This window comes from Brassica napus, chromosome A7 (assembly GCF_020379485.1).
Source record: "Brassica napus cultivar Da-Ae chromosome A7, Da-Ae, whole genome shotgun sequence".
NCBI lineage: Eukaryota > Viridiplantae > Streptophyta > Magnoliopsida > Brassicales > Brassicaceae > Brassica > Brassica napus.
In genome coordinates, this window is record NC_063440.1 from 16,393,696 (window position 1) to 16,418,820 (window position 25,125).

A 25,125-nucleotide genomic window follows, 5' to 3' on the forward strand; every position below is an offset into this window, starting at 1 on the left:
AGGGTTGGAATAATTTTACTATATTTTCACTTTTATTTCATTTGAGAGCATAAAATGAAGTTTTACATTGGAGATGCTCTTAAGCGAAACTAAGAATCTCAATTAAGAAACCAGAGTTAATGATGATTTAATTATTTCGGAATTCTAAACCAACCAAGGGAAAGAAAAAAACTATTTTTATCGATATGTCAGTTTTAGAAAATAATTTCCACGAAAATGGGTCCCGAAGAAAACTTCAAATGATAGTAACACCGTTCATAAGTCTATAAACTATCTCCACACGCAATTAATAAAAGATATTATTACCCATTATAGACTTTTTGCATAATTTCAACAATGGCCAAGCTCGCCGTTACCGTCACCGTTCTCTTATTCACGTTGGCTCTCTCCGTCGTTGCCTCCAAGCCCGAAAATGAAATCATCGCCGATAGCCATAACACTTTATCTGCCGACTCCGACCCGTTTACTACAAACCCAACAACCTTCCCCGAATCTGGATCATCTGGACCCGAACTAACATCTTCCGATGAGATCACTGTACCGGTCAATTTCATGAATTTCCATCCAATCAATCGCCACTTCCCTAGACGTCCCTTGACTTTCAACCGCCGTCCGTGCCACCACCGTCGACACGAGCTGTTTGGACGACGAGGCCTCCAGATCCCTTACGGCAACGACATGATCTTCTCCGGTGAAGAAGAAAAGACGACAGGTCTAGATCGTTCGTTAGACAGCATAGTCGTGGATATTCCGACCATCAAGATGTTTGTCGGTCCCATCGCGGTGGAGGAGACAAAACACCATCTCGAGGAGGAGGGTGGCTCCAGCATGAAGATTACTGTGACTTTGATGAAGCGCAAAGAAGAAGGAGAAGGTGAAAGAGAGAGTGTGTTCAGGACAAAGATTCGCAAGTTTCTAAACCATTTGGTCTGAACAAGAAGAAGACTCTAGTTTGTTCTTTAAATCTAGTAAAGATACAATAAAGTAAAGCCCCTCTTATATACGGGCTTAGCTTCTATATGTTTTTTTCTCTGACAGCTTCCATATGAGATGAAGCTGATTTTGTCTAGTATAATACTGTATGTGATTCTGTAAAAGCTTAATCCTATAGTTCAATTAAATTAAATTGATTGCAGAAGCATGAAGCATGAAGGTGGTGACGAAGAATAACTTAAATTACATTACGCTTTTAGAGTACATATTATGTTTGGTTTCCGCAGTAACCGCCTTGTTGGGAGGTTGAGGTCAACTCAGGGCAAGCCGTGGGGTTGACTTTCTCGGCGGCTCCAACTACATCTGAGCATTTCCATATCGGAGAACCTTTTGTTCCCGTGAATGTAACATTGGAGAAGCAGAGGTTGGTGAAAGGTGCATCTTTCAATCCCTGAACCATGCCAGCACGCTCCACCTTGATTCCCCAGACGTTCTTGATCGTTATGCCTCGTACGACAGGGAGAGCCGACGCGTTGAATTTATCATCCGGGTGATCTCCTGTGTCGCCAGAGATCTTAATCCCGGTCCGAACTTTCTCCAGGTGAACCCCCGAGACTGTGATGCCCTGGATGCTTCCTCCTCGGCCAATGTTTGTCTTGATATGAACGCCGATTCCGGAATTGTACAAAGTGATGTTTTCCACCGTCACATTCTGGATTCCGCCAGAGGTTTCGCTTCCGATGGCTATACCGGCAAATGGGGAAGATCCGGTGATGCGTCGGATGGTGATGTCACGGCTTGGACGGTTGTAGGCAATGCCATACTCGTCCCAACCGCTCTTCACGGCTACAAGGTCGTCGCCAGTGGATATGTAGGAGTCTTCTATACACACGTTAGAGCTCGAATCTGTAGCAATGAGTGAGTGAGCACACAAGTTAATGATTTGAAACGTAACAGATGTAAATTAAGTGGAATGGGGACCTGGATCAATCCCATCGGTGTTTGGGGAATCAGTTGGAGCGAGGATGGTAACGTGATGGACTACAACACCACTGTGAGAAAAGAGAGATGCTAATTAGTGAGTTCAAGAGATGGTTTTGTTTTAGTGAGAGAAGAGAACCTGCAGTAAACAGGATGGAGAGTCCAGAAAGGGGAGTTCTGAAGAACAACATGAGAGATGAGGATGTCAGTTGAATTCTTGAATTCGACGAGACCCGGTCTGGTGAATTTTAGTGTTCCATGTCTCCACATGTTCCACCAAGGTTCTCCAGCACCGTCAATGGTCCCATTTTTGCCTAAGCAAACACACATTAACACAAACAGATAATCTGATTGCAGGATGAGATACAAAGTAAACTCCGAAACAAACCTGTAATAACAACATCGGTGAGTCCGTCTCCATGGATAAAGCTAATATACCTTTGACCAGGGCGCTCCCTTCCTCTGCCATAAGAAGGCAAAGGATCTATCAAAGGCCATTTCTCCGTATCCTGAACAATCAAAACATCTGTATAAATAATGCATTCTATGGTGATATGAATCTCAAATGGAATCACAGACAGACATTTCCACTGTTAAAAATCATCACATCATATAATCCAAAGCCTAAAACCAATCACCTGAAGGGCTTTGATGACTGCACCATGGGCGAGGTAAAGAGTCATGTGACTGGTAAGGTTGAAGCTCTGAGTCAAATAAACGCCACGTGGCACGTAGAGAAGCGTTCCCACGCTAACGTTTTTGGCGTTTCGTATCCGATCAATGGCGGCGTTGAAGGCATTGGTGTTCAAGGTGGTGCCGTCACCGACAGCGCCAAAGTCAGAAATCGACAGCATCTGGCTCCTGTGCTTCATCGGAACTATACCGGAGCAAGTGATGGGATCTCCGAGGGAGAGATGGTGGTGAGCGGAGAGCAAAAAGAATACGAAAACAGAGATCGGAAGTCGAGAGATTCCCATTGCTGTGGTTCTTACTAATGAGACAGTTGTGTGTAGAGAGTGAAGGAGAAAAAGGAATAAAAGGGGAGAAAGAGTTCGAAGGAATCTGATCTTAGAGAAACGTCATTAACTTACTCCACCAAGAAATCTGCTGGGAGAGTAATGCCAAAGAGGAAAGCAGAGAAGTCAGCTAAATTACGGTTTTGACCTACCTTTCCTAAAATGGTTTTCGAATCTTCTTCGGGTTTTAATATATATCAATTAATCATAAACGGGCCCAAATATTCAAAGCCCATTATAAATTGTCCCGCCAATTTTTCCCTAATTTGTCTCCACTTTCCCGCTACTTGCTAAGCGTTCTGTGCTCTGTTTCTGTGAATCAAAAAAAAAAAAAAATTCACAGAAACAGAGCACAGAACCCAAAACCAGAAGATTTTACTAGAAAGATGGTGAGAGAAGAGGCAGAAAGGAGAGGAGATGATACGATGATCGATGCACCGCAAATCACTAACCCAAAACCAGAAGATTTTTTCAATGTTCATTACCTCCGAATTTACTACGGCAAGTTTGCAATGATCTTATTCAAAATCTATTGGTGCTCTCAAGTAATGCTTATTTAATTATTGAATGCAGGAAATCTATTTCCTTACACTGATATTCACAAATGGCTTTCTTACGGACACGGTATGTGCTTGTGTTTTTTTTTTTCTCTTACACTTACTTTGAAAGCCATACTAATACTAATAATAAGACCATGCTGATGCTGGTTGTAATAGATGGGAAACATCCTGGTTGCGATGAATACTACTTTGGTCGAAGAGAATTCTCTTTTACACTTGAGAACGATGTTTATCTGCGCTACAAGTCCTTCAAGTCTGTTTCATCTTTGGAACACGCTATCAAATCATGTTTTCCTTACAAGATTGATATTGGCGCTGTCTATAGCGTTGATGTGAGCTCCCCCTTCTTCTTCTTCAGCTGTGTGCTTTTAGTAACCATTTTTTATTTGAGTTTTCTTTTGCTCTTGCAGCCTGACAAGAGGCATGCCTATTCTCAAACTGGTACCAATGTGTTCACTCCTGTGGAGAGGGAGTTGGTCTTTGATATCGTCAGTTTTCTAAATTTTCTTCTCTAATGAAATTTTCTTGTTTTGATGTTTATTCTTTTGTATTTTGACTCGAATTGTATTGTGTGTTTTTTCTCAGGATATAACAGATTATGACGACGTTAGATACTGTTGCTCTGGAGCTGATGTTTGCTCCAAATGTTGGCCTTTGATGACTGTTGCTATCAAAGTCATTCATACTTCCCTCAAAGGTATCATCACACACTTTCAACTACCATTTGTTTACTGTTCTTGAATTTTTCCATCTCCTATGAGTTTTTGGAACGTTAGTATATCTTGGGAATTAGTTTGCTATCTTTCTTTACTGTTTAGAACTTCACTGATGGTGTTTGGCAATGTGGAACACTAAATGTATTGGACGAACATCTAGCAACCTATATATATTTTTTTTATTTGGTCTCTTTGCAGAGGATTTTGGTTTCAAACATATTCTCTGGGTCTTCAGTGGTCGCCGTGGAGTTCACTGTTGGGTTTGTGATCCTAAAGCTCGCAGGTAAAACCAACTACTGCTCATTTGTTATGAATCAGTTTCTTCATATTATCTTCTGTTTTATGAAATGAAATTCTGCAGGATGACTAATGAACAAAGATCAGCAGTTGCTGAATACTTCCGTGTTTATAAGGTTGCTTTCTCAATATCTAACTAAATTGCTTGTTTTGTTTTTGTGAAATTCTCTTTTAAAGTTTAATTACTGTTTTTCTTTTATGTGACAACAGGGAAATGAGAACAATGCAAGAAAAGTCGCTCTTATGGGTTATTCTCTTCATCCCTTCCTTGCGTAAGTGTTCCTCCTCCTCCATCACACCTTTCTGATTTCAATATCCTTTCTAATTTCATCCGGGCCCTTTTTCACAGGAGATCGTATGTGGATTTCCTCAAGGGTTTCTTTGAGGGTGAGTTACAAGCAAATCAAAGTATATTCTCTACCAAAGACAAGTATGACAAGATACTTGAGATGATTTCAGATGAAGGTATGGAAAGTGTCATGATGTATCTTTGTCAGCTTACTCAAGGTCCTAACCAAAGTTTCATGACTTACAACGGTCTACATATTCATGACAGATATTCAATCAGAGCTGAGAGAAAAGTGGGAGAAATCTGCTAATAGATCATCTCTATCAGAAGAAGCCATCAGCCTTGTTAGGTGGGATCAGCTTAAAAACACCCTCCAATCCAAGAAACACAAGGTTTGTTATTGTCTTTACTTGTGTTTCTCTCAGCGTTTACCTCGTTAAACTCTGTATCCAATGTTTCAGGCTCCAACACTGCGTATGTGCGTCGAAGAAATTGTCTTCACCTTTGCATATCCTCGTATTGATTTGGAGGTTTGTTTTATTACTCTATGCTACAATCTTATTAAAGCCTCCGTTAAGTATGGTTACTTGTTTAATTACAGGTCTCAAAACAAATGAACCATTTGCTTAAAGCACCTTTCTGTGTCCATCCAAAAACAGGTCCCTCCCGTTTGATTCTTGAATATATTATATTAATCACACCAATTGATACACAGAGTCATGTTTCATTAAAGAAGAAATGTCTTGTGAATTTTCAGGTCGTGTATGTGTTCCTATCGACCCTAATAACTGCGATGAGTTTGATCCATTGGCAGTTCCTACACTTTCACAGGTACTAAAATAATAGACAAAATATGATACGTTAAAGAGGTGTGTGGATACTGAATTAGATCATCAAAATTCACAAAGATACTTCATTTCGTTTTATGAATGACAGCTAATAGAAGAAATCAACTCAGGAGGCTCCAAAATGGATGTGGATGATGATGATGATGATGATGGTACGTTTTTAATTACAATCACTGTTCGGATTAGCCTTTACTGGCTAGCATACATAACTTCTGTTGTATTTTTTAACACCTGCCAGATACAGATACAAGTATACTAGGGAAATCAATCAAGTTCTTCAGATCCTCATTCCTAGAACCCTTACTAAAATCGTGCAAGGTAGATCTCTCATTTCTCTAAATTCTCCCCCATGATTATATCCAAAAATATGTAGAAAGGCTTTGATGCATCTGTTGGAAGAGTGATATTGATATGTTTGATGAAATGCCTGCAGGAAGAAATAGAGAGTTTATACAAAACCAAAATTGGCAAGTCTAAGGATTCATTCAGCTGGTAACTCTGGTGTATTGAGTTTACTTCGGTCGTTAACAGTCCGGTTATTTGGTCTAAGTTTCGCTTTCTCTCAGTTTAGTTTGTAATGAACGGTCTTCGTTAAGCTATAGAATCTATCAGGAGAGTTGTCTATCTCTTGTTGTTACGTTTCCTAAGAAAATAATAGCTTATTGATGTGACTGAGTTTATTTATATGGTTATGAATTACACAAAAAGATTTTACATTTTAATGATTAAAGATGGTTAAGGTAACGAATGTTAAAAGGTGTAGCCACAGTTTGGTCCCCATCAAGAAGTGCTTTCGCAACGATGAGATTGGCAGCTTCGGTTGGGTGGTACGCGTCCCAAAAAACAAACTTTGACCGCTCCTCACAGGCCGCTTCGCTTGAGTTTTGGTTCGGTCCCTTGAAGCAAGTAAAGGGTGGGAAGTAGCCCCCACAACAAGGCTTGTCCGCGTTCTCCAACCCTTCCAAACCAAAACATTTTAGTAGGAGTCTTAATCAAACAAAAACATTTCGTTACTAGACAACTAAAGTCTTACCAAATTGACGATAGTTCAAAACCAGTTTCAAGAATAGGTCGTAAGAGTTGGCGTAGACAAATGTAGTGTTGTGATATCCTAACTCATTATTCAATGTCGTGAGAGAATGTCTAAGCTTCATGTTATAGCCACGGACGATTTGGTTGACTTGGTCAGAGCATTTTCCAGCTGGTATCAAGTTCAAGGCACGAGCAAATGGTATGCAACCGAGTGGTCCCACTCCGACCACCACGAACTTTCTTGCTCCTAATTCATGCAAACGCTGCGAACACACGGGACTTGACACAGTTAATATGTCTTAGATCGTGCGCCCTCTGCATTTAGTTTTGCAAGTTAACAAAAATATTTCTGAAAATTCGAATGTAAGTAAAAATATTTTAAACTTCACGCGAACATAAAAATTTGGTCTGACACCATTGAATTCTTTATATAACTTTACTACGAATTAACTAGTGGACGCAAATGGTAACAAAAGACAATAATTCCATAATAATTGCTTGACACTTCATGCATTATGTATCTACACAAAGTACTATCTTTACTACCTTAAGGTGTGTGGTTAAATGAAAGACCATGGAGTCTTGTAAGACACCAATGGGGAGCTTGTCTTGAGAGAAGAAAGGTATAGATGGTTGGATGTAATTTAATATATCATTGGACCCAATTGTGATTGTGAACATTGACTTCTTCAACATCTCTTTCGTACCATTTTCACCAATCATTCTTACCATATAGTCTCTACTTTTCTCAAAATAACTCACCTGTTCTCTCAACGGAACCCTCCCTATCTGTCAGAAACCAAAAAGTTTGTTGTTCTCAACAGTCACTATATCTATAGTTACATATTATGTCTGTTATTTTCTATGTAAATTGAGTATTAAATAATAGTATTGTATTTATCTATATTATTAAAACTGAAGTACACTTTAGTAATGTTTGGAAACATGAATAGTACTATAACTAAAAATTGTTTGGAAACGAAGATAGTAGTACTACATTAATTGTATTTCCATATTTCACTCATATTAATTATATTGTCTTAACAATATTTCACATCATTAATTATATTACCATAATAATAATAATGTAGATTTTATTGAGTAGTTAATCAATATTAGTTTTGTGTCAATTATAAAATCAAAAAAGTAAAATAACTGAGTTTTGCATAAGGTTAAACGTTTGTTTTAATTTGTTTTACTATAACATTTTTTTTTCAATCAGTGGAAAATTACGTAGCCAAAAACATAATTCAAAAACATGTTTAGTGAATAAAATCATAACTTAAATCAAAATAATAAAAATGAATTACATACATTGTCACTTAATTTTTCACTCAATATAATTGCTTACTAAATAAAAAAAAAACTCTTTCAGTTTCACTTAATTTAGCAAAACACATAAAAAATATCATTTATATTAGTTTATAAAATCAGTTAGGCATGAACACTAAATATCCACTTAGGTACGAGTCGTTCCTTTCGGGTATCGTTTTATTTTGTTTTAAAATTATTCACTCCTTGAATATTATAAATTTATGTGTAGGTTTTGAGTTGAATCCTTTTGAGGCTGGATGAGTTTGGTTCTGATGTATATGACCCTAAAATATCTAAATAACCAATGTATTTGAAACGGGTTTGGATATTTGTACCAAAAATAACCATATTATCTGATTCGATCCGGATCTTTTGAATACAATTAGTTATATTACGACATATCTAAAATATAAAACACTAATTATGAAAAATAAATATTAATGTATAAAAATATAAGTATAGTTTTATTTTAGTAATTTCATTAATTATATTACTTTAACAATATATCACATCATTAATTATATTTACCGTAAAAGTAATAATGTAGATTTTTATTTATTACTTAATCAATATTAACTTTGAGCAATTATAAAAAAATAAAAATGTAAGATAACCGAGTTTTGCATATGGTTAATAGTTTGGTTTAATATGTTTTACTAAAACTTTCTTTTGTCTTAGTTCCAATTGTTGAAAAATTACATAGCAAAACACATAATTCAAAGGCATAGTTTATATGAACAAGATAATAATTTAAATCAAAATAATTAAAAAGTATTACATTTATTGTCACTTAATGTTTCACTTCATATAACTATTTTATTAAATAAAAAATTCTTTCTATTTTTCTTATTTTTGCCAAATATATAGAAAGAGTTTCCTTTTTAATCTATTTGCAAAATCAGTTAAGTATGGACATTCGGATACTCATTGAGGTACAAGTTGTTTCTTTCGGGATTAATTTTTTTGGATTTTTAAATTAGGCGCCACTTGGATATTATAAATTTATGTATGATGCTTGAGTTGGATCCTCTCGGGTCTGAATGATTTTGATTTTGATGTGTAGAAATATAAAAATATTTAATTAACCAATGTATCTGAAAAGAGTGTATATTTGTACCAAAAATAATCTTATTACCCGATTCAATCCAAATATTTTGAATACAATTAGTTATACGACGACACATCTTAAATATATAACACTAATGATAAAATAACGAATAATTTATAAAACCGTAAAAATTAACACCCGCACGGGCGTGCGGGTCAATCTCTAGTTAGGGATTATAACTCGACACTTTAAAACGACATTTGAACTACTGTATATGGGGAGCTTACGAACAAAAGACCGGTGTCGTCAAAGATTCCAGCCGAACCAGAAGCATAATTGATCCCACTGTGAATTGTGTTAACCTCAGTGTTTGGTTCAAGATAAGGAGTTGGTGCTGATTCTGCTCCCAAGGCTTCACCTGTTTTTTTTTTTTTCAAATCAGTGATTACGTAAGAGAATTAGTTGCAGATTAATTAGCATCATCTAAATTTTCAAAATCCACCGTTAAATGATTCAAGAGACAGCCACTCAAAATCATACTCCTTCCATTTCTTAAAAAATATCACTTTGATATTTTTCACACATATTAAAAAAATGATTGGAATGCATTTATATATTTAGTAGTTACATTCTTTCGACTAATATTATTTGAGATAAATATAATTATTTACAAGATCAATGCAGTTTGCAATTAGTATTAAACTGGATCAAAATATATTGAAATTCTAAAATGATATTGTTTGTATAAGAAAAAATGTTATTTTAACATTTTTAAAATATTTCAAATGGTAGTTGCATTTATGAGATTAGCCTCTTTTAATTCTTCAACCTTACACACTTTTTATATTACTATTGTTTTTAATTTGTCGGTCTAAGAGCAACATCAATGGGAGTTTTTGCTCTTGGGTTCTTAAAAGACATATATGTACATATATATATTATATATACGTATGTAATTGTGGGGTTCTAAGCTTTACGGGAAATCCAACCAAAAGTAAAGCTTTTTCGTAAAGCTTAGAACCCCACAATTACATATGTATATATAATATATACATGTACGTATATGTAATTTAAGAACCTAAGAGCAAGAATCCCCATTGAGGTTGCTCTAACTACTCGACGCTGATTTTGACATCTATAAAACGAGTCAACTTATCTATCAATCGTTGACTTTAAGTGTGTTTTGTTTGTAAATGAGGGTCCTGTTATATTAAATTGCTGTAACTAACCTTTACATCACATTTATATCTAATCAAAGTACTAACTACTTTTTAATATTTTCTCCGGTTACACAATAAATGTTGTTTTGCTATAAATATTTTGGTTAGGAGAGATTATCTTGTCATCCAAAAAGAAAGAGAAGATTGTAAATAACTAAATATTAGTATATTTTATTTCTACTTTAAACAAACATAAAAATGCAACATAGAACATAAGTTCAATAATCAATTCAATATTTTAAATTTTTAAAAAGAGTATTTTTGTCAATTCATTTAAAACATAGTATAAATATTACTGAATTAATAAAGAGACATACCTACAATATCAGAAATGGTCCGACCATTAGTGAATCTTCCGGTGGGTTGGCCATTAGAAGGTATGAAGTCGATGCCGTAGGGAGAAGAATCAGCTTTTGACAATGTGAAGAGATAATTGTTGTTTCCAACATCTACCAGTGAGTCTCCAAATATGAAATTTGTAAAAGATTGATCAGTAGCCTGAAGATGTGATACCCAAAGAAGAAGAGTGAGGTTGAAAAGCTTGTGAGGAAAACTACATGTGATCTCCATTTTATTTCTTTTTTGCTTTGGTCGAATCTTTGCCAATATACTGATATATACTGTTTTGGTTAAATAAAGTTAGGACTTTTGAACCATTCTTCTTGCTTACGTATATAACATTAGGACTTGTTCAAAAGATTGCACATGGTTCTTCTACGTATCCTATTACTTAATTTGCTGGTCAAGTAACACAAACATTGATTTCTCTTGAGTCTTGAGTGCATATGCATAATTGACTCTTGAAATTTCATAAAGTTACTGTAAAGCTCAGGAATAATATGAGGTATAAATAAATACATTAACATAATGATCTATAATAGGACAGCAAACTATAGGCCGGGCTGCCATTTAGATGGACTGGTGAATAATTTCAAAGACAACGATGTTGCAGTTTTATTAATTGCACATGTGATGTATCGACCACACATATGATACTTCTTCATATTTCGCGGATGCGCATTTGTTTTTTTAATGCCTACATTTTATAAGTATCAATTTGGGTCAACAGTTTACATAAGATATACAAAACAAAGAAACACATTTTTAAGAACATGAAACTGGAAAAGCAATAACACGACGCTTCCTCACTCATCCACATGATAGACTAATTTAATTTTAGTTTTATATTATCACTCATTTTTTAATAAAATATTATAATTATACTAGATTAAATCATGTGTATGTTCAAAATTATTAGTTTAACTTTATAAACAGTATAAAGAATTTAAGAATAATAAATGTAAGCAAAATCACTATTATTATTATTATTATTATTTGCTATTTGCACTAACAGTTTGACTAACTACATTTAAACTTTATAAAATTATTTTTAATATTTTTAATATTTATTTTTATTTTTTATATTTTTATTATTTATGAACAGTTAGCGCTTAAAAATTATTTCTATTAAGAAATAACGGAAAATGCTAATATACAATTAAGGTAGAAAATTACTTCATTTGAAAATATTTTAATGTACTTGGAGAATGAAACATTTTTACTTTTCATAAATATTTCTTATAAATCATTAATTGTAAAATTTAGTTATCTTAATCACAGATAAATCAAATAATTACTTTTAGCTATTTTTTAATTCTATAAGTGGATATCTTTTATTTTGACCAAAAAAGTGGATATCTTTTATAGATTTGTCTTTTTTCTTATTTTACAAATATGTTAAAATTTAATCATAATTTTTTTTAAATATGTTAAAATCTGATTGATGGATTTGTGTATATATATATATATGTTAATACTAAGCAACATCAAACTGTATATAATAATATGTCTATTGTATAATTAATACTTAATATGTTGAGATGTTTAAAAAAAATACAAAATATACTCCTGAATTCATTTGATTATATAAGTTAAATTATTTTCACAAAAATGGTAGATGTATTGATGATATGTATATTCAAATAGAATAACTGTTTAAACATAACTACCCTGAATTCAATTTGATTATATAAGTTAAATTATTATGTTACTAAATTAAATTATTATGTTATTCATTCTAACTATTAATTTGTCTATATTTTTTTCTAAATTATTAGAAGCCTAAGAAATTTTTTTAATAAAAATATTATGACATTTTCTTTTAACAGTTGGCTTTAGACTTTTAGTATAAGTTAAAATAAAATATACTAACTAGTTTATAACAGTTTCCTCAGTACTTTCAGACCCTCAAAAGTCTCTTAAGCCATAAATTCATTGCAAATAATAAACACATTGTGAAGAATTATAATGAACATTAAATTAGCTAATTTAGGTTTTGCCAACCCAAAAAGATGCAACCTCCCACCCAATTTCATCATTTTGGACAGCAAAATATGTTAAATGAACAATAAATTTATATATCCGTTTCTGCTATAAACTATCCTCTCTCTCACACACATATCATTAATTTATATAACTCTCTCTCACATACATATCCACAAAATTCAAATCAAAACCATTTTTTCATCACCACCACACATCATGGCCATTGCACAGTGGCTCAACCAAACCGTAGGCTTCTTCGTTTTCTTTTTCCTTGACATTTTTGATTACTTGTTTTGTTTCATTTACAAAACGTTAGATTTATTCTTCGAATACGAATGGAAACCTTGTTATTGCTCGTCTCCACTCGAGGCACAAGCCAAGACCAGGAAAATCATAGTGTCCGAACGAGGAGATTACTCAAAGGTTGTGTCTATGACAAGAACTAAGATCCATTTCGATGAGATCTCAGACACACTTTACTCACGCGGTCCTTCGCTTCTCTCTAAGCTCGTGAGCTCCGTGAAATGCTTCAATTGTAGGGGTTTGATCATGAGACACAATGTGGTGGAATCTTGTGATAATAATGATGAGTCTAAGAAGAAGACTAGAAGTGGTAGCAACAAGAGATTAATGACTTTGAATTCTACGGTCGTTGAGAAATTACCAACGACACCAAGATGGTCTGATTGTCATTGCAGCTTTTGCACTTCATGGCTTTCTCCTTCCAACAAAGATTCTCTATTTGTCAAAGTTCAACAACCAAAAGGTAAAAATTATATCCATTATTTCCAAATTCATACATTGGAATGCTTGGTTACCTTAAATTCTGGTGAGATGAAAGTTGGTTCATTGTTATAAAAATAGTAACATGAGACAACAAAAGTCACCATTTACCTAAAATTAAAACATAAATTCCTTTAATTCATATTAAGTGATGTTTTTACACAATTCACATTAGTTCTTTGTCAAGACAACAGTAATAAACTAAATATTTATTGTAAAGTCAATTAGGGAAAACAACAAATATTTTGTAATTCACAAAAAGTAAAACTCTGTTTAAAAGAAAACAAATGTTAAACAAAGTTTTGACTAAGACATCAATTAATATATAACGCCCCGACCCGTCCACGGCTAATGGGCCACCCACGCCCGCTCTCTCGGCCCATGGGCCCCATCCCATCTGACGGCCGGTCGTTAATTTTCCAAGGACCGAAATCATTGTTTACTGACCCTGCAATCACCACCCGACCTTTCCCCGTGCTTTGGCCTCACTCACACGCTATCGCGAATCACTTCCCGATAGGTCACCCATCCTTCCACTACTCCAGTTCAAGCACGCTTAACTCTGGAGTTCTTTCAGGATGTGCTCCGGAAAAGGTAAGTCAACTTTGGTGACATAGGTAGCCAAATCAATTCTCTTAAGCCTTTTCACATATCACAACTCGGGATGTTACATAATACTTCCAAGAATTATAAAGTTAATCGCCGTTTAGCATATTAATCATATGAACAAAAGGGTTATGCCTTGTTTTGAGTCTGATAGGAACAACTTCTTGTCGTCATCATCCCACACACTAGAAGCTTTCTAAATTATAGGAATATATATGTGCAGATAATAAGAAGGCACGAGACAACGTTGTATTCATACATGGTTTCTTATCTTCATCATCCTTTTGGACAGAGACTCTCTTCCCAAACTTTTCTGATACAGCCAAATCGAATTATAGGCTCATCGCAGTAGATCTTATGGGTTATGGAAGAAGTCCAAAGCCAAACGACTCTTTGTATACATTAAGAGAACATTTAGAGATGATTGAGAAATCGGTGATCTCTCAGTATAAACTGAAAAAATTTCACGTAGTGGCTCACTCTTTAGGCTGCGTTTTGGCTCTTGCGCTCGCCGTTAAACACCCTCGAGCTATAAAGTCCCTCACTCTCTTGGCTCCGGTAAGTCAATGATACATACCTTCTAACCATTCTATATGTTTAGAAAACAACTGATCATGAGTAGAAATGTCTTAAATCGTTTATATATCAGCCCACGTTTCCTTCTCTTTCGATATGGAAATTTTAGACAAGTATTTCCGGTTTAAGAAATGTAGTCACCAAATTGAAAATGAATCTACTTTTGTGTTGTATGATTTTCCTCCCTTTCCAAATATATTTTAATTTAGAAATTGGTCATTTATAGGAGTTATTTGATATATTACGTGTTTTTGTTAGTGGTTGGGGTTTCCTGTTTTAGAAAGTATATCAACCAAACCAAAAATGATTAGTTTTGGTTAAAAATCGTTTTGACCAATATAAACTGTGTTTTCTCAACTTAATTATGAAGGCCTCATGTTACTAACTATATAGAATATTTTGGTAAACTAAATGAAGTCATATAAAATTGGCAGCCATATTACAAGGTGCCAAAGGGAGTACAAGCAGCACAATACGTGATGAGTAAAGTAGCTCCTAAGAACGTTTGGCCACCGATGCAGTTTGGTGCATCGCTAATTAGCTGGTATGAGCACCTTGGCCGCACCGTTTGCCTTGTACTCTGCAAAAGCCATCGCTTGGTTGATTCCCTCACTCGCCTCCTCACCCTAAACAGGTACATATTTAAGATGAGTTCTTTATGTTTATCTTTATGTTTGCGTTTAGATTATTTTTTGTCAAACTTCGTTTGCGTTTTGATATGTTCTGATATTTACAAGAAAAAAAAACAAAATCGCAAACGTGTAAGAAGAGCCTTAGGGTATGATTAACCCTTGTCTCTTAGCTGGAATTCTTAACTTATGATTTGATATTTTTTATTTTTTTGTTTTACAATTTTTGGCTAATAAATAACTTTTATATATCTTATTTAAAATCTAAAAAAAATTAAAAACCATCTTTTAACCGAATCTAAGAACTCAAATTAAGAAACGGGGTTAATTATGGTCTTACTGATCAGACGACCGATCGAAGGTTTACGTACGTCCACAATCTTTTTGTTGAAAATTAAGTAAACAAGATTTGACCCGAAGTTCACGGTTCATAAGATTAGGGGAACACCGAAATGTCTTAAAGTCTATAAGTTTTAGTGAACCAACCACTCGTCTACTACTCTTATATATACTCAATATCTTGAAGTTGACGTTTCGTAATTGTTATACAATATTTCTAATAATAAGAAGTTGATGGTTCACTTTAGTAAATCTTACATAAAATATGTGGTGCCATATTAGGAAATGCAAGAATGCAACCTAATAGGTTTACGTATTAGAGAAATTTTTTTTTTTGTCTTACCACAGAAAACGACTTACCGTGTCTCCTCCACTATTTGGCCCCATTAACTTACGTTTTGAGTTTGTACTATAAATATGTATTATAAAGACTATACAATATAAAATGAGATGCAAAAAATATTAAGTTAAAAAGAATTTAAATTTATAAAATCCAGATTAGTTTGGCTCTGTTAAAACAATATTTAGATGAACTTTTTTAAAAATTAGTATAGTTTTAATTTTTTTAGCTCATTTGAAATTTTCTAACAAGATAATTTTTTTTTTGACAGAAGACAAGATAAATTTTGCATCATCATAATATATGATAAATTTTAATGTTTTTCTGATACTAATATGAATAGTTTCTTCCACTAAATGTAAGCATATACATAAACAATATATACCTACAAATAAAAATATATATATACACCTACACATTTTAAATAAGCTAAATTAAACTCTTTTGCAGGATGCGAACGTATTTGATAGAAGGATTTTTATGTCACACACACAACGGGTCGTGGCACACATTACACAATATCATATTCGGATCAGGAGGCAAGCTCGATTCTTATCTGGACTATGTCCGTGACCACGTGGACTGTGACGTCACCATCTTCCACGGTGGCGAGGACGAGGTTATTCCTGTGGAGTGTAGCTACAGCGTCAAGACCAGAGTGCCACGTGCGACTGTCCACATCATTCCTGATAAAGACCACATCACCATTGTCGTCGGCAGACAAAAGGAGTTTGCACGAGAGCTTGAGCTTATTTGGCAAACATCCAAAACTACTTATAAGTGAATGTATATATATGATGAAAAAAACTGAAACTTTTTTATGGAGTATATTATGCTATCTAAACAAAAAGATAGATATAACTTTCCTTTTATAGTTAGTTAAGATTTTGTTTGACCTTGGACGAAGAAAATGTCAAGACTAATTTTATTTTTTCTTTTATAACAAAAGAAAACTAAATTGTACGTAGCCTCTTGTAAAGACACTTGAACTGATAATAAATAATAATACGTGGTTACGTGTTATCGAATAGCCTCTTTGTCGATGTTAGAACGAATTCGGTGATTGAGAGAGGTTCGCGTGTTGGAGCTTCGTTAATATTGCATCCACAAGAGAAATTAAATCATAAAATTCGAATTTAATTTCTTGTGTTTTTTGACCAGATTTGTTGCAACATCTCAAATAGTGATTCATTAGTATTGTTTTGGCCTTAATATATTAATAAGGTTAAAAGAAATCTTCTTCTTTTTTCCCCATTGGATAGACATGTAGCATTGTGAAACTCATCTCGTAACTATTAATTTGGTGTGGACAAAATACGATTATAAAAATTCATAGGAAATCTAATCTATAAGAAAGAGGAACTTCGATTTTTTTTTTTTTCATTTAGTGTGTTAGCATGAATTCTTCTATCTTAAAGTTGTTAGTAAAACACATCTATCTATATACTAGTAAGTTTTCGGAATCGAGCTCTCACGTTAAAAGTGGTTAATATCGTTTATACCCTTAATAAATAAAATGTATAACTAAATTAAAAAATAAAAACGAAATTTTAATTAATTTGATTAGATAATTGATTAAAATTAATAATAGTAAGAATTATCCAAAATCTGAAAACATTATTTAAAAAAGAGATAATTTATGTATATATTGTATTGTTATCTAAAAAAGTCTTTTAGTAAAAATTTAAAAACATGAATTATATAACTAAATATTATTCAAATAAAATTCTTAATTATATAATTAAAAATAGAATATTGAATTAACCAAAATTCAAAAATATAATTAAAAAAGATAATTTCTATATATATTATATTTTTATCTGAAAAAGTATTTTAATATAAAGTTAAAAACATAAATTATATAATTAAATATTAATCAAATAATTTTTTTACTAGAATATTAGTCTATGATACTAAATTATTGAAAAGATACTTTTTTATAAAATGAAAAAGTTTTAAAAACTAAAATTGCCAGTGTTTCACCAAACTGATGGTTTCTTTTTTGTAATTTGTCTTCCCACAGACGACATATAAATGCTATTGTTACTGAATTATTATTGTTCTTATTTTTAGAAATTTTGTACTTTCAAATAACTTTTTTGTTGATTGACTTAGAAAGTATCAAATAATTAGAGTGAGTGTAAAATGTGTGACTCGACCGCTGGGAAGCATCAAATATGAGCACTATAGTGTTCTTTTTGAAAATCGAATATGATTCCACGTTATCCTTATGCACTCACATGCATGGTTGAATGACACTCGTCGTCGCATCTTAGGCATATAAACGCAGAAAGAAGTGATAGGTAAGAAAAGTGAGATAGAGATACCAAAATATCGAATGGTTTACACCAAAAAAAATATCGAATGGTGAATTCAGTTAGTGTTTACTGTTTACTGAAAAGAAAGTAAAAGACAGTTCAAAAACAACAAGTGCTGTTCGTTTGGTTTCCGCAGGTTCCTGCGGCTGCGGCTGCGGCAATATTTTTCAATTTTTTTGTTCGTTTGATTGCCGCAGGTACTTGCGTCTAACCGCTGCGTCTGACGCCACCTTCTGCGATCGACGCCGTGAAATCCCGCGATCGCGGCATAAATGATACGGCCAGAAGATCAATTTACATTTTTACCCTTATCATATTTCAATATTTACAAAAAAAACTAGCCCTAATTAGACGCAGCCGCATCTCTCTCCTTTCCCATTGACGCAGCCGCAACTCGATCTCTTCTCCCGATTCACACCACCACTCGATCTCTCCATCTCCATCTCCATATCTCTCGATCTCTCATCTCCATATCTCTCGATTTCGAGCTCTCTGTCTCCATCTCCATCGAGCTCTCCATCTCTCTCGAGCTCTCTGTCTCCATCTCCCTCGAGCTCTCCATCTCTTTCGAGCTCTCTCTCTCTCGAGCTCTCTGTCTCCATCTCCCTCGAGCTCTCCATTTCTCTCTTCTCCGACGCTCTCGAGCTCTCTGTCTCCATCTCCAGAGCTCTCTCTCTCCGACGGTCTCTCTCTCCGACGGTCTCGCTCTCGAGCTCTCTGTCTCCATCTCCAGAGCTCTCTCTCTCTCTTCTCCGACGTACTCCGACGGTATGTTGCAGATTAAAGCGGTTTGATTCTTATGCTCTAACGCTTCGTCTGATGAATGTGTTGTGTTGCAGATTCAAGCTCCGTTGAAACCCATCTCCAGACGCTCTCTCTCTCCGACGGTCTCTCTTCTCCGACGCTCTCTCTCTCCGACGCTCCCTCTCTTCCCAAGCTTCGTCTGTCTCTCACTCTCTCATAAGGTTCCTCTCTTGTTGAGTCTCTGTTTTTGAAATGATCAAATTGGTAAAGAATAGAACTTTTGAACTGACATTTGATTTAGGCTTGAGAATTGTTGATTTGAATCTTATGGGTTTTTGGGTTGATGAAGTGGTGATAGCTTTATGCATCCAGTACATTGTGCACTGAGCTTCCCCTTGTTATTTTCAGCTCTGGCTCTTGCATTTGCATTTTCTATTTGGTTTTGTTCATGATAAAGATTAGCTCAATTATAATTTCCAAACATCTTGCAGGTCGCAGGCTCTCTCAAGTTCAAACCCTCTCAAGCTCAGACTCTTTTTAGTAAGGTAACAATCTCTTTACTTGTGAGATTCATGATTGATTGTCATGTATAGAGCTGAATCTGTGTTACCATGATTGTGATTAGTTTCAAGGTTCCCTAACTGATCCCTACAATGAATGTTCTTGCTATATGTAACTTCGACATGAAGTTCATATACGCATATCTCGGTGTACCTGGTAGAGCACATGATACAAAAGTCTTGACTCATTGTGCGAGGAATGAGGCTTCTTTCCCACATCCTCCTCCTGGAAAATATTATCTAGTTGACTCGGGATATCCGACCAGGACTGGGTATCTTGGTCCGCATCGGAGTATGCGATATCATCTTGGTCAGTTTGCTAGAGGAGGACCACCAGTTAGTGCACGAGAGTTGTTCAACCGAAAGCATTCAGGATTGCGATCAGTGATTGAGAGGACATTTGGAGTATGGAAAGCAAAATGGAGGATTTTGGATCGTAAGCATCCAAAGTATGGTCTGGTCAAGTGGATTAAGCTCGTGACAGCGACGATGGCGCTACACAACTTCATACGTGATTCACATCGAGAAGATCATGATTTTGTACAATGGCAAAGTGATGATGATGGAGAAGGAGAAGCAGAAGGAGCTGATGGTGATGAAGAAGGAGAAGAAGGTGATGATGATGATGATGATGATGATGATGATGATGATGATGGTGGTGGTGGTGGTGGTGGTGGACATATTGTATATGAGCCGACCGGTGATAGAGCGATGGAAGCTTTGCGTAAGAGCATCACAGATGAATATGGTAGAGGTCGTTTGCCGTATTAAATGTTTTAGTTAACTTTTTTTTTTGCTTATAACTTTGATTATCAGTTTTATGTGATATTTGAAATATTTGTTTTATTTATTTAAGACTTATGTATTATTTAGCTTTTGTTTATGATAAAAAATGTTGTTAAATCTACAATTTTACAATTTTACAAATTCATAAAATTAAAATATGAAATTTTACAATATTTTACAATTTTATAAAATTTTATTTATTTAAAATAGAATTTTAAAAATTCATAAATTTAAAATATGAAATAAATGAAAATTGCGTCTGCGGCAACCAAACGAACAGAACTAAATCTGCTTTCTGCGTCTGCGGCTGCGGCTACGGCAATGTCCTGCGTTTACGAAACGAACAACAAGCTGCGGCTGCGGCCGAGTCTGCGGCTACAAAACGAACAACAATCAAACGAATGGTCGCAGCCGCAGCCGCAGACTCAGCCGCAGCCGCAGCCGCAGGAACCCGCGTCAATGAAACGAACAGCACTAATATATTCTTGTTGTGGTGGTGCCGCACCAATTGATGCTGCGGTGACTAAACTAAATGAGCATAAACCAAACGTGACATTTTAACCAAATTCTTAAGACGAGCTTAAAGTAGTTCAATGCATGTCGTTATCAATACAGAATGAATGTGATCACTAGTAACGTAGATGTGCTAATTATTCATTTACAAACCGTTATATTTATATTTGACCAAACATTCAAAACTTTTTTTTAATATAATTATATTAATAATCTTCAAACGCGAGGGGCATAACGGAGGTTAGAAATTACGGGTAATCGGAAAACGACAGAGCTAGGTTACAATCAAGTTGACTAAATCTACAAACCGAGGTGTAAACAGAAAGCGAGAAGGGTTGAGGGAAAGAAGACAGGGGAAATCGAGGTGGAAACATACGAAACTTTATTTAGTTAGTGAAATATATATGATTGATTCAGTAGTTTTTGACCATTGTGAATGATACGTACGCTTCAAAATATAAAGTAAAAAAAAAAAGCAGCAAGAAGAGAATTCACTCTCTCCATTCACTCTCTCCATTCACTCATTTGTACTGATTAATTCACAGTCATTTTTTGTAAGCATCACCTAAAGCAAAAAAAAACTCTTATCCGCGCACTTGTCTAGTTCTTCCCCTTGTTTTCTTTTTTCTGATTTCTTCCATAACCATTAATGTTTGTGGAACAACGAAAATGCTATAACTAAATGATGCAAAGTAATTATCTAGAGCTAACGAACTATAAGCCTTAACAATGGATCTCAAAGCTATGGTTGCCAATCTTCAGAAACGAGAATTTATTTCTCATTCATCACTTAGGATATACACAAAGTATGAATCTGCTCTTGCTTTCTTCTGGAAATACTACTTTGTTAAAAAAAAGATATACTACTAACAATCTCAACTTGTAATTACTAATTCATCCTTTTAGATTTGGTAGCTCCAAAGATTCCCAACAAAAATAACCAAATAACGTTTTATGAATCCGGTCATATAGAAATATAAGTTGACTGAAATTCAGTGAGTGATATATACAAAATAAAAAGTATAAAAAATTGAAGCTAACCGGGAAATGACTAGAAGATGGATCGAAGCGATGTAATTGAGGGGAATGAAGCCTGGTCCGACGTCATCAACCACTAAATTGATCGTTCATATATTATATATATAACCGATCGTAGATCTGTGTTAAGGGCCTCGTGCCAGACAACATTCCCCTCAAAAGAAAAAAACTTCAGAGATGAACATGGAGACCATAAGAAGAACCCTAGCTTTTACAAGAGAGATGATAAGCCTATAATTTATAAACAAGATAAAGTTGAAAGAGAAGGAGACAAGAAAGCAATGATGAAAGGAAGAGGTAGATATATTATTAGGAAAAGATTTGTGGAAATGTAGGTGGTAAAAGTAAGAAAAGGCAATTTGTAAAGATAGAATGTTGAAAGGAACAAACATATTAAAGTCATATTAAAATCAATTTTGACGACCTTTTGTGTGTTTGTTTGATACAAGTATATACTTAAACATTTTGGGGTTATGATGCTCTCACATGTTTACGGTATATATTGGAAAAGTCATATATTTTATCGATTTATGATCAAGATCCTATATGTTTGGTTGAACGTATCTCGGATCAAATTAGGTCAAATATTTTTTTTCTTAAATTTATATGATTTAAGCATAATTTAAATTGACTAACAAAACCGTTACAGTGAAATGTAAGTATGTTATTATATATATGTAAACACATACGGTATATCATTTTTATCACTATACTGATGATAATTTAAGTCAAAGTAAATGGTTTGATCAAAAAAAAAAAGTCAAAGTAAATATTGAGAAAGCCAAAAGGGTTAGTTGAGAAATAACCTAATACAAAATGAAAATTAATAGGGAAAGAAAGAGGACGGATAGGTGAATTATTAAGACATGATTATGTTGGATTTGATGAAGATGAGATTAGAGAGAAAAGTGTCCTCATTATTCTCATTTACTTCATGTGACATTCACAGACCTACCTCTGTTACCCACACATGTATACATTTTAGATGCTTTCAGTACGAAAAGTTATGTGCTTGACAGACGCACAAAAGTTTATTTATTACACGAGAATATGTGGTATGGAATGGATGGACTACATATAAATTCAGCGAAAAAAATATTTTAAAGGACATCTGTTCTATTAAAATAACTTTTTGTCAATTGATTTTTGAGAGTATACAAAATTATTATTAAGTTTTAATGATCCAACTAAAATTGACATATACCATTTGTCATAACAATAATAATAACAAACACATTAATCTAACCAAATCTAAAGATATTAAAGATCTTACACTATCTTTAATTATCCTATATCTTTTATACTCAAATATCTAAAAGGTACCTAGATATTTTCATTAATTTTCAAGGTTTTTCATTCATTTTTTACACTATCTATGGTTTTTCTTTATTTTCTAAGATATTATCCAAAAGGTAACTTGAATGTTTAATAAATGTTGCGCACACCTAATCTACAAACTAATAAACCATTCTTAATAAAAGCATCCAGACAATTATTAATATATAATATAAAAATACGAAAATATTTTAATTCACTCAATATATTGTGTTGTTGGTTTTTATTACTAAGGATTAAGTTGAATCACGTAAATGTCCGTGTTGTATATCATATATTAACTAACTAATAGTCTAATACAAACCTACACATTACAAAACAGTTTATCAAATAAATAATTTAATCCATTCACAATTTTTTTATTATACAAACTACTATACAAACCAAGGTTATGACTAAGAAAAATAAAACAATTTTTATACAAGAGATTATACAGCAAAAACGGTTTACAAAAAAAACACAGTTTTTGCATAACATAAAACAATCTTTATGTATGCATTACAGGTACGCATAATTTTCATCATACATTAATGAGCGTTTTGCAAATATGATTTAAAACAAAAAGTCAAATGCAAAACAAACCAATGATTTTATTTAAAACTTTCATTTGTTAAATTTTATCCCATATAAATATTCTTTTTGGGTATTTTCATCATACATTAGTAGTCTTCTATGATATTTTCAAAAAAATTTCAAATATAAAAGTAAGCCAATATTTACAAAGGAAGTCTTTTTAATAAATATGCTTTTGAGTAGTCTTCTTAAAAGTATTCTTTCGTAAATTTTTAATTGCAAAAATAACCTAAATGGAAAATTTCTTTAGAAGTCTTCTACGTCAATATTTATTAAATTTTCATTTTCTATAAAATTAAAATGACTTTTTAATTTTTTTCTTCTTGTTAATTCGTTTGTATTAGTCAATATTAGGGCTCCTAAATAAAATTAGTAACTTAATTGATAATAATTATGAGGTTACAAACATACATGTTTGTTAATGTTTCTAGCAAATAAGAGCATGCTTCTTAAAAATTCTGTTGAGCGAAGATTTCTGGAGAAGTCTTTTCTGTTAGTTTTTGTAAACTTGTATTTTCAAGAATGTTAAGTAACTTTAAGATATGTTTTTTTTTTAACTTTTAAAGATGTTAAATAACTTCAAAAATATCAAGTCATGTGGTTTAATGTCTTACTAGATCATAAGATATACTTTTAAACTTTCATGAAATTTAAGTAACTTCAGAGTCTTATTTTATATATATATATAGTGTTATGAATTTATTGTTAAGTAATTTGTTATATTTTGAAACTTATATTATTGTGTTATGAAGTTATTGTTGTGTTGAACTTGTGTCAACTTTTATACTATTATAACTGTCCCCTTTAATTTGCATAACCATAATCGTAACAAAAGATATACTATTATAACTACAAGAACTTGAATAAGTGAATTAAACATTAAACAAAGATTTTTTTTTTTTTATCAAAAACATTAAACAAAAATTTTTTTTAATAGATCGGAGATAAAGTGATTGATATTATTTACAATATTATATAAACTATCAAAACAAGAGTCTCCTAACCACAAGAGACAACTAACTTTTTCAGTGAAATTTGACTCCGAATTAGATGACTACTTTATAAGTCTTTTAATTCACAGTTAAATTTCTTTTAAAATTTTAGTTTGCCGCTTCATTCACGTGAAGTCTTCTAAAAATATTTCCAAGAAGTTTGCTTGAGAAGTATGCTCGTGTGAAGCATGCCATGAAGTCTTTCAAGAAGTCTTCAATGAAGTCAGAATATATAGTCTTCAGATCTGAAAAAAAATCATGCATATCTAAAAATGTTTAAAATGACCTTAACCTATGAAAACTTTCAAAATATATTTTTTTTGCTTAAATTTATATTTTTAAAATAAAAATATTTTCTATAAATTATATTTTTATATTTATTATAATATTATGATGTTTAATATTTTTTCTAAT

The 25,125-nt window shown here is 33.3% G+C and overlaps 5 protein-coding genes across 5 annotated transcripts; 3 read left to right on the forward strand and 2 right to left on the reverse strand.

The window, feature by feature from the left end:
- Nucleotides 1–171: 171 nt before the first annotated feature.
- On the forward strand, nucleotides 172–1,135 carry LOC125576584. Its single transcript, XM_048736975.1, has one exon. The coding sequence runs from the start codon at nucleotides 337–339 to the stop codon at nucleotides 931–933; it is 597 nt and encodes a 198-aa protein (XP_048592932.1). The 5' UTR covers nucleotides 172–336; the 3' UTR covers nucleotides 934–1,135.
- On the reverse strand, nucleotides 1,109–3,089 carry LOC125576581 (probable polygalacturonase). Its single transcript, XM_048736972.1, has 5 exons — nucleotides 2,553–3,089; nucleotides 2,303–2,423; nucleotides 2,054–2,228; nucleotides 1,915–1,985; nucleotides 1,109–1,839 (listed from the first exon to the last, which is right to left on the reverse strand). Exons 1-5 carry the CDS (start codon nucleotides 2,889–2,891, stop codon nucleotides 1,202–1,204), a joined length of 1,344 nt encoding a protein of 447 aa, XP_048592929.1. The 5' UTR covers nucleotides 2,892–3,089; the 3' UTR covers nucleotides 1,109–1,201.
- Nucleotides 3,076–6,356, forward strand: LOC106364394 (DNA primase small subunit). Its single transcript, XM_013803981.3, has 16 exons — nucleotides 3,076–3,431; nucleotides 3,504–3,554; nucleotides 3,647–3,822; nucleotides 3,901–3,978; nucleotides 4,076–4,187; nucleotides 4,405–4,489; nucleotides 4,568–4,619; nucleotides 4,714–4,775; nucleotides 4,853–4,968; nucleotides 5,060–5,184; nucleotides 5,254–5,322; nucleotides 5,394–5,451; nucleotides 5,550–5,623; nucleotides 5,729–5,792; nucleotides 5,879–5,958; nucleotides 6,074–6,356. The coding sequence occupies exons 1-16, from the start codon at nucleotides 3,317–3,319 to the stop codon at nucleotides 6,134–6,136; spliced, it is 1,380 nt and encodes a 459-aa protein (XP_013659435.2). The 5' UTR covers nucleotides 3,076–3,316; the 3' UTR covers nucleotides 6,137–6,356.
- On the reverse strand, nucleotides 6,296–11,516 carry LOC125576582 (GDSL esterase/lipase At5g41890-like). Its single transcript, XM_048736973.1, has 5 exons — nucleotides 10,572–11,516; nucleotides 9,322–9,452; nucleotides 7,219–7,461; nucleotides 6,674–6,935; nucleotides 6,296–6,598 (listed from the first exon to the last, which is right to left on the reverse strand). The coding sequence occupies exons 1-5, from the start codon at nucleotides 10,822–10,824 to the stop codon at nucleotides 6,366–6,368; spliced, it is 1,122 nt and encodes a 373-aa protein (XP_048592930.1). The 5' UTR covers nucleotides 10,825–11,516; the 3' UTR covers nucleotides 6,296–6,365.
- Nucleotides 11,517–12,102: 586 nt separating this feature from the next.
- Nucleotides 12,103–16,880, forward strand: LOC111211050 (probable lysophospholipase BODYGUARD 2). The gene is made up of 4 exons (XM_022711912.2): nucleotides 12,103–13,345; nucleotides 14,192–14,526; nucleotides 14,979–15,178; nucleotides 16,303–16,880. Exons 1-4 carry the CDS (start codon nucleotides 12,796–12,798, stop codon nucleotides 16,634–16,636), a joined length of 1,419 nt encoding a protein of 472 aa, XP_022567633.2. The 5' UTR covers nucleotides 12,103–12,795; the 3' UTR covers nucleotides 16,637–16,880.
- Nucleotides 16,881–25,125: the final 8,245 nt, after the last annotated feature.

Excerpts from the sequence above, each read along its gene's own strand:
- LOC111211050 (XM_022711912.2), top strand. The coding sequence starts at position 12,796 with ATGGCCATTGCACAGTGGCTCAACCAAACCGTAGGCTTCTTCGTTTTC. Across the intron at positions 13,346-14,191 it reads CAAAGTTCAACAACCAAAAG|ATAATAAGAAGGCACGAGAC; the intron begins GTAAAAATTATA and ends ATATATGTGCAG. Across the intron at positions 14,527-14,978 it reads CCCTCACTCTCTTGGCTCCG|CCATATTACAAGGTGCCAAA; the intron begins GTAAGTCAATGA and ends TAAAATTGGCAG.
- LOC125576584 (XM_048736975.1), top strand. The coding sequence starts at position 337 with ATGGCCAAGCTCGCCGTTACCGTCACCGTTCTCTTATTCACGTTGGCT.
- LOC125576582 (XM_048736973.1), bottom strand. The coding sequence starts at position 10,824 with ATGGAGATCACATGTAGTTTTCCTCACAAGCTTTTCAACCTCACTCTT. Across the intron at positions 7,462-9,321 it reads ACGACACCGGTCTTTTGTTC|ATAGGGAGGGTTCCGTTGAG; the intron begins GTAAGCTCCCCA and ends GGTTTCTGACAG. Across the intron at positions 6,599-6,673 it reads TTTGAACTATCGTCAATTTG|GGTTGGAGAACGCGGACAAG; the intron begins GTAAGACTTTAG and ends TTGGTTTGGAAG.
- LOC125576581 (XM_048736972.1), bottom strand. The coding sequence starts at position 2,891 with ATGGGAATCTCTCGACTTCCGATCTCTGTTTTCGTATTCTTTTTGCTC. Across the intron at positions 2,424-2,552 it reads CAGTCATCAAAGCCCTTCAG|GATACGGAGAAATGGCCTTT; the intron begins GTGATTGGTTTT and ends TTGATTGTTCAG. Across the intron at positions 2,229-2,302 it reads CACCGATGTTGTTATTACAG|GCAAAAATGGGACCATTGAC; the intron begins GTTTGTTTCGGA and ends GTGTTTGCTTAG.
- LOC106364394 (XM_013803981.3), top strand. The coding sequence starts at position 3,317 with ATGGTGAGAGAAGAGGCAGAAAGGAGAGGAGATGATACGATGATCGAT. Across the intron at positions 3,555-3,646 it reads ATGGCTTTCTTACGGACACG|ATGGGAAACATCCTGGTTGC; the intron begins GTATGTGCTTGT and ends TGGTTGTAATAG. Across the intron at positions 4,776-4,852 it reads TCTCTTCATCCCTTCCTTGC|GAGATCGTATGTGGATTTCC; the intron begins GTAAGTGTTCCT and ends CCTTTTTCACAG.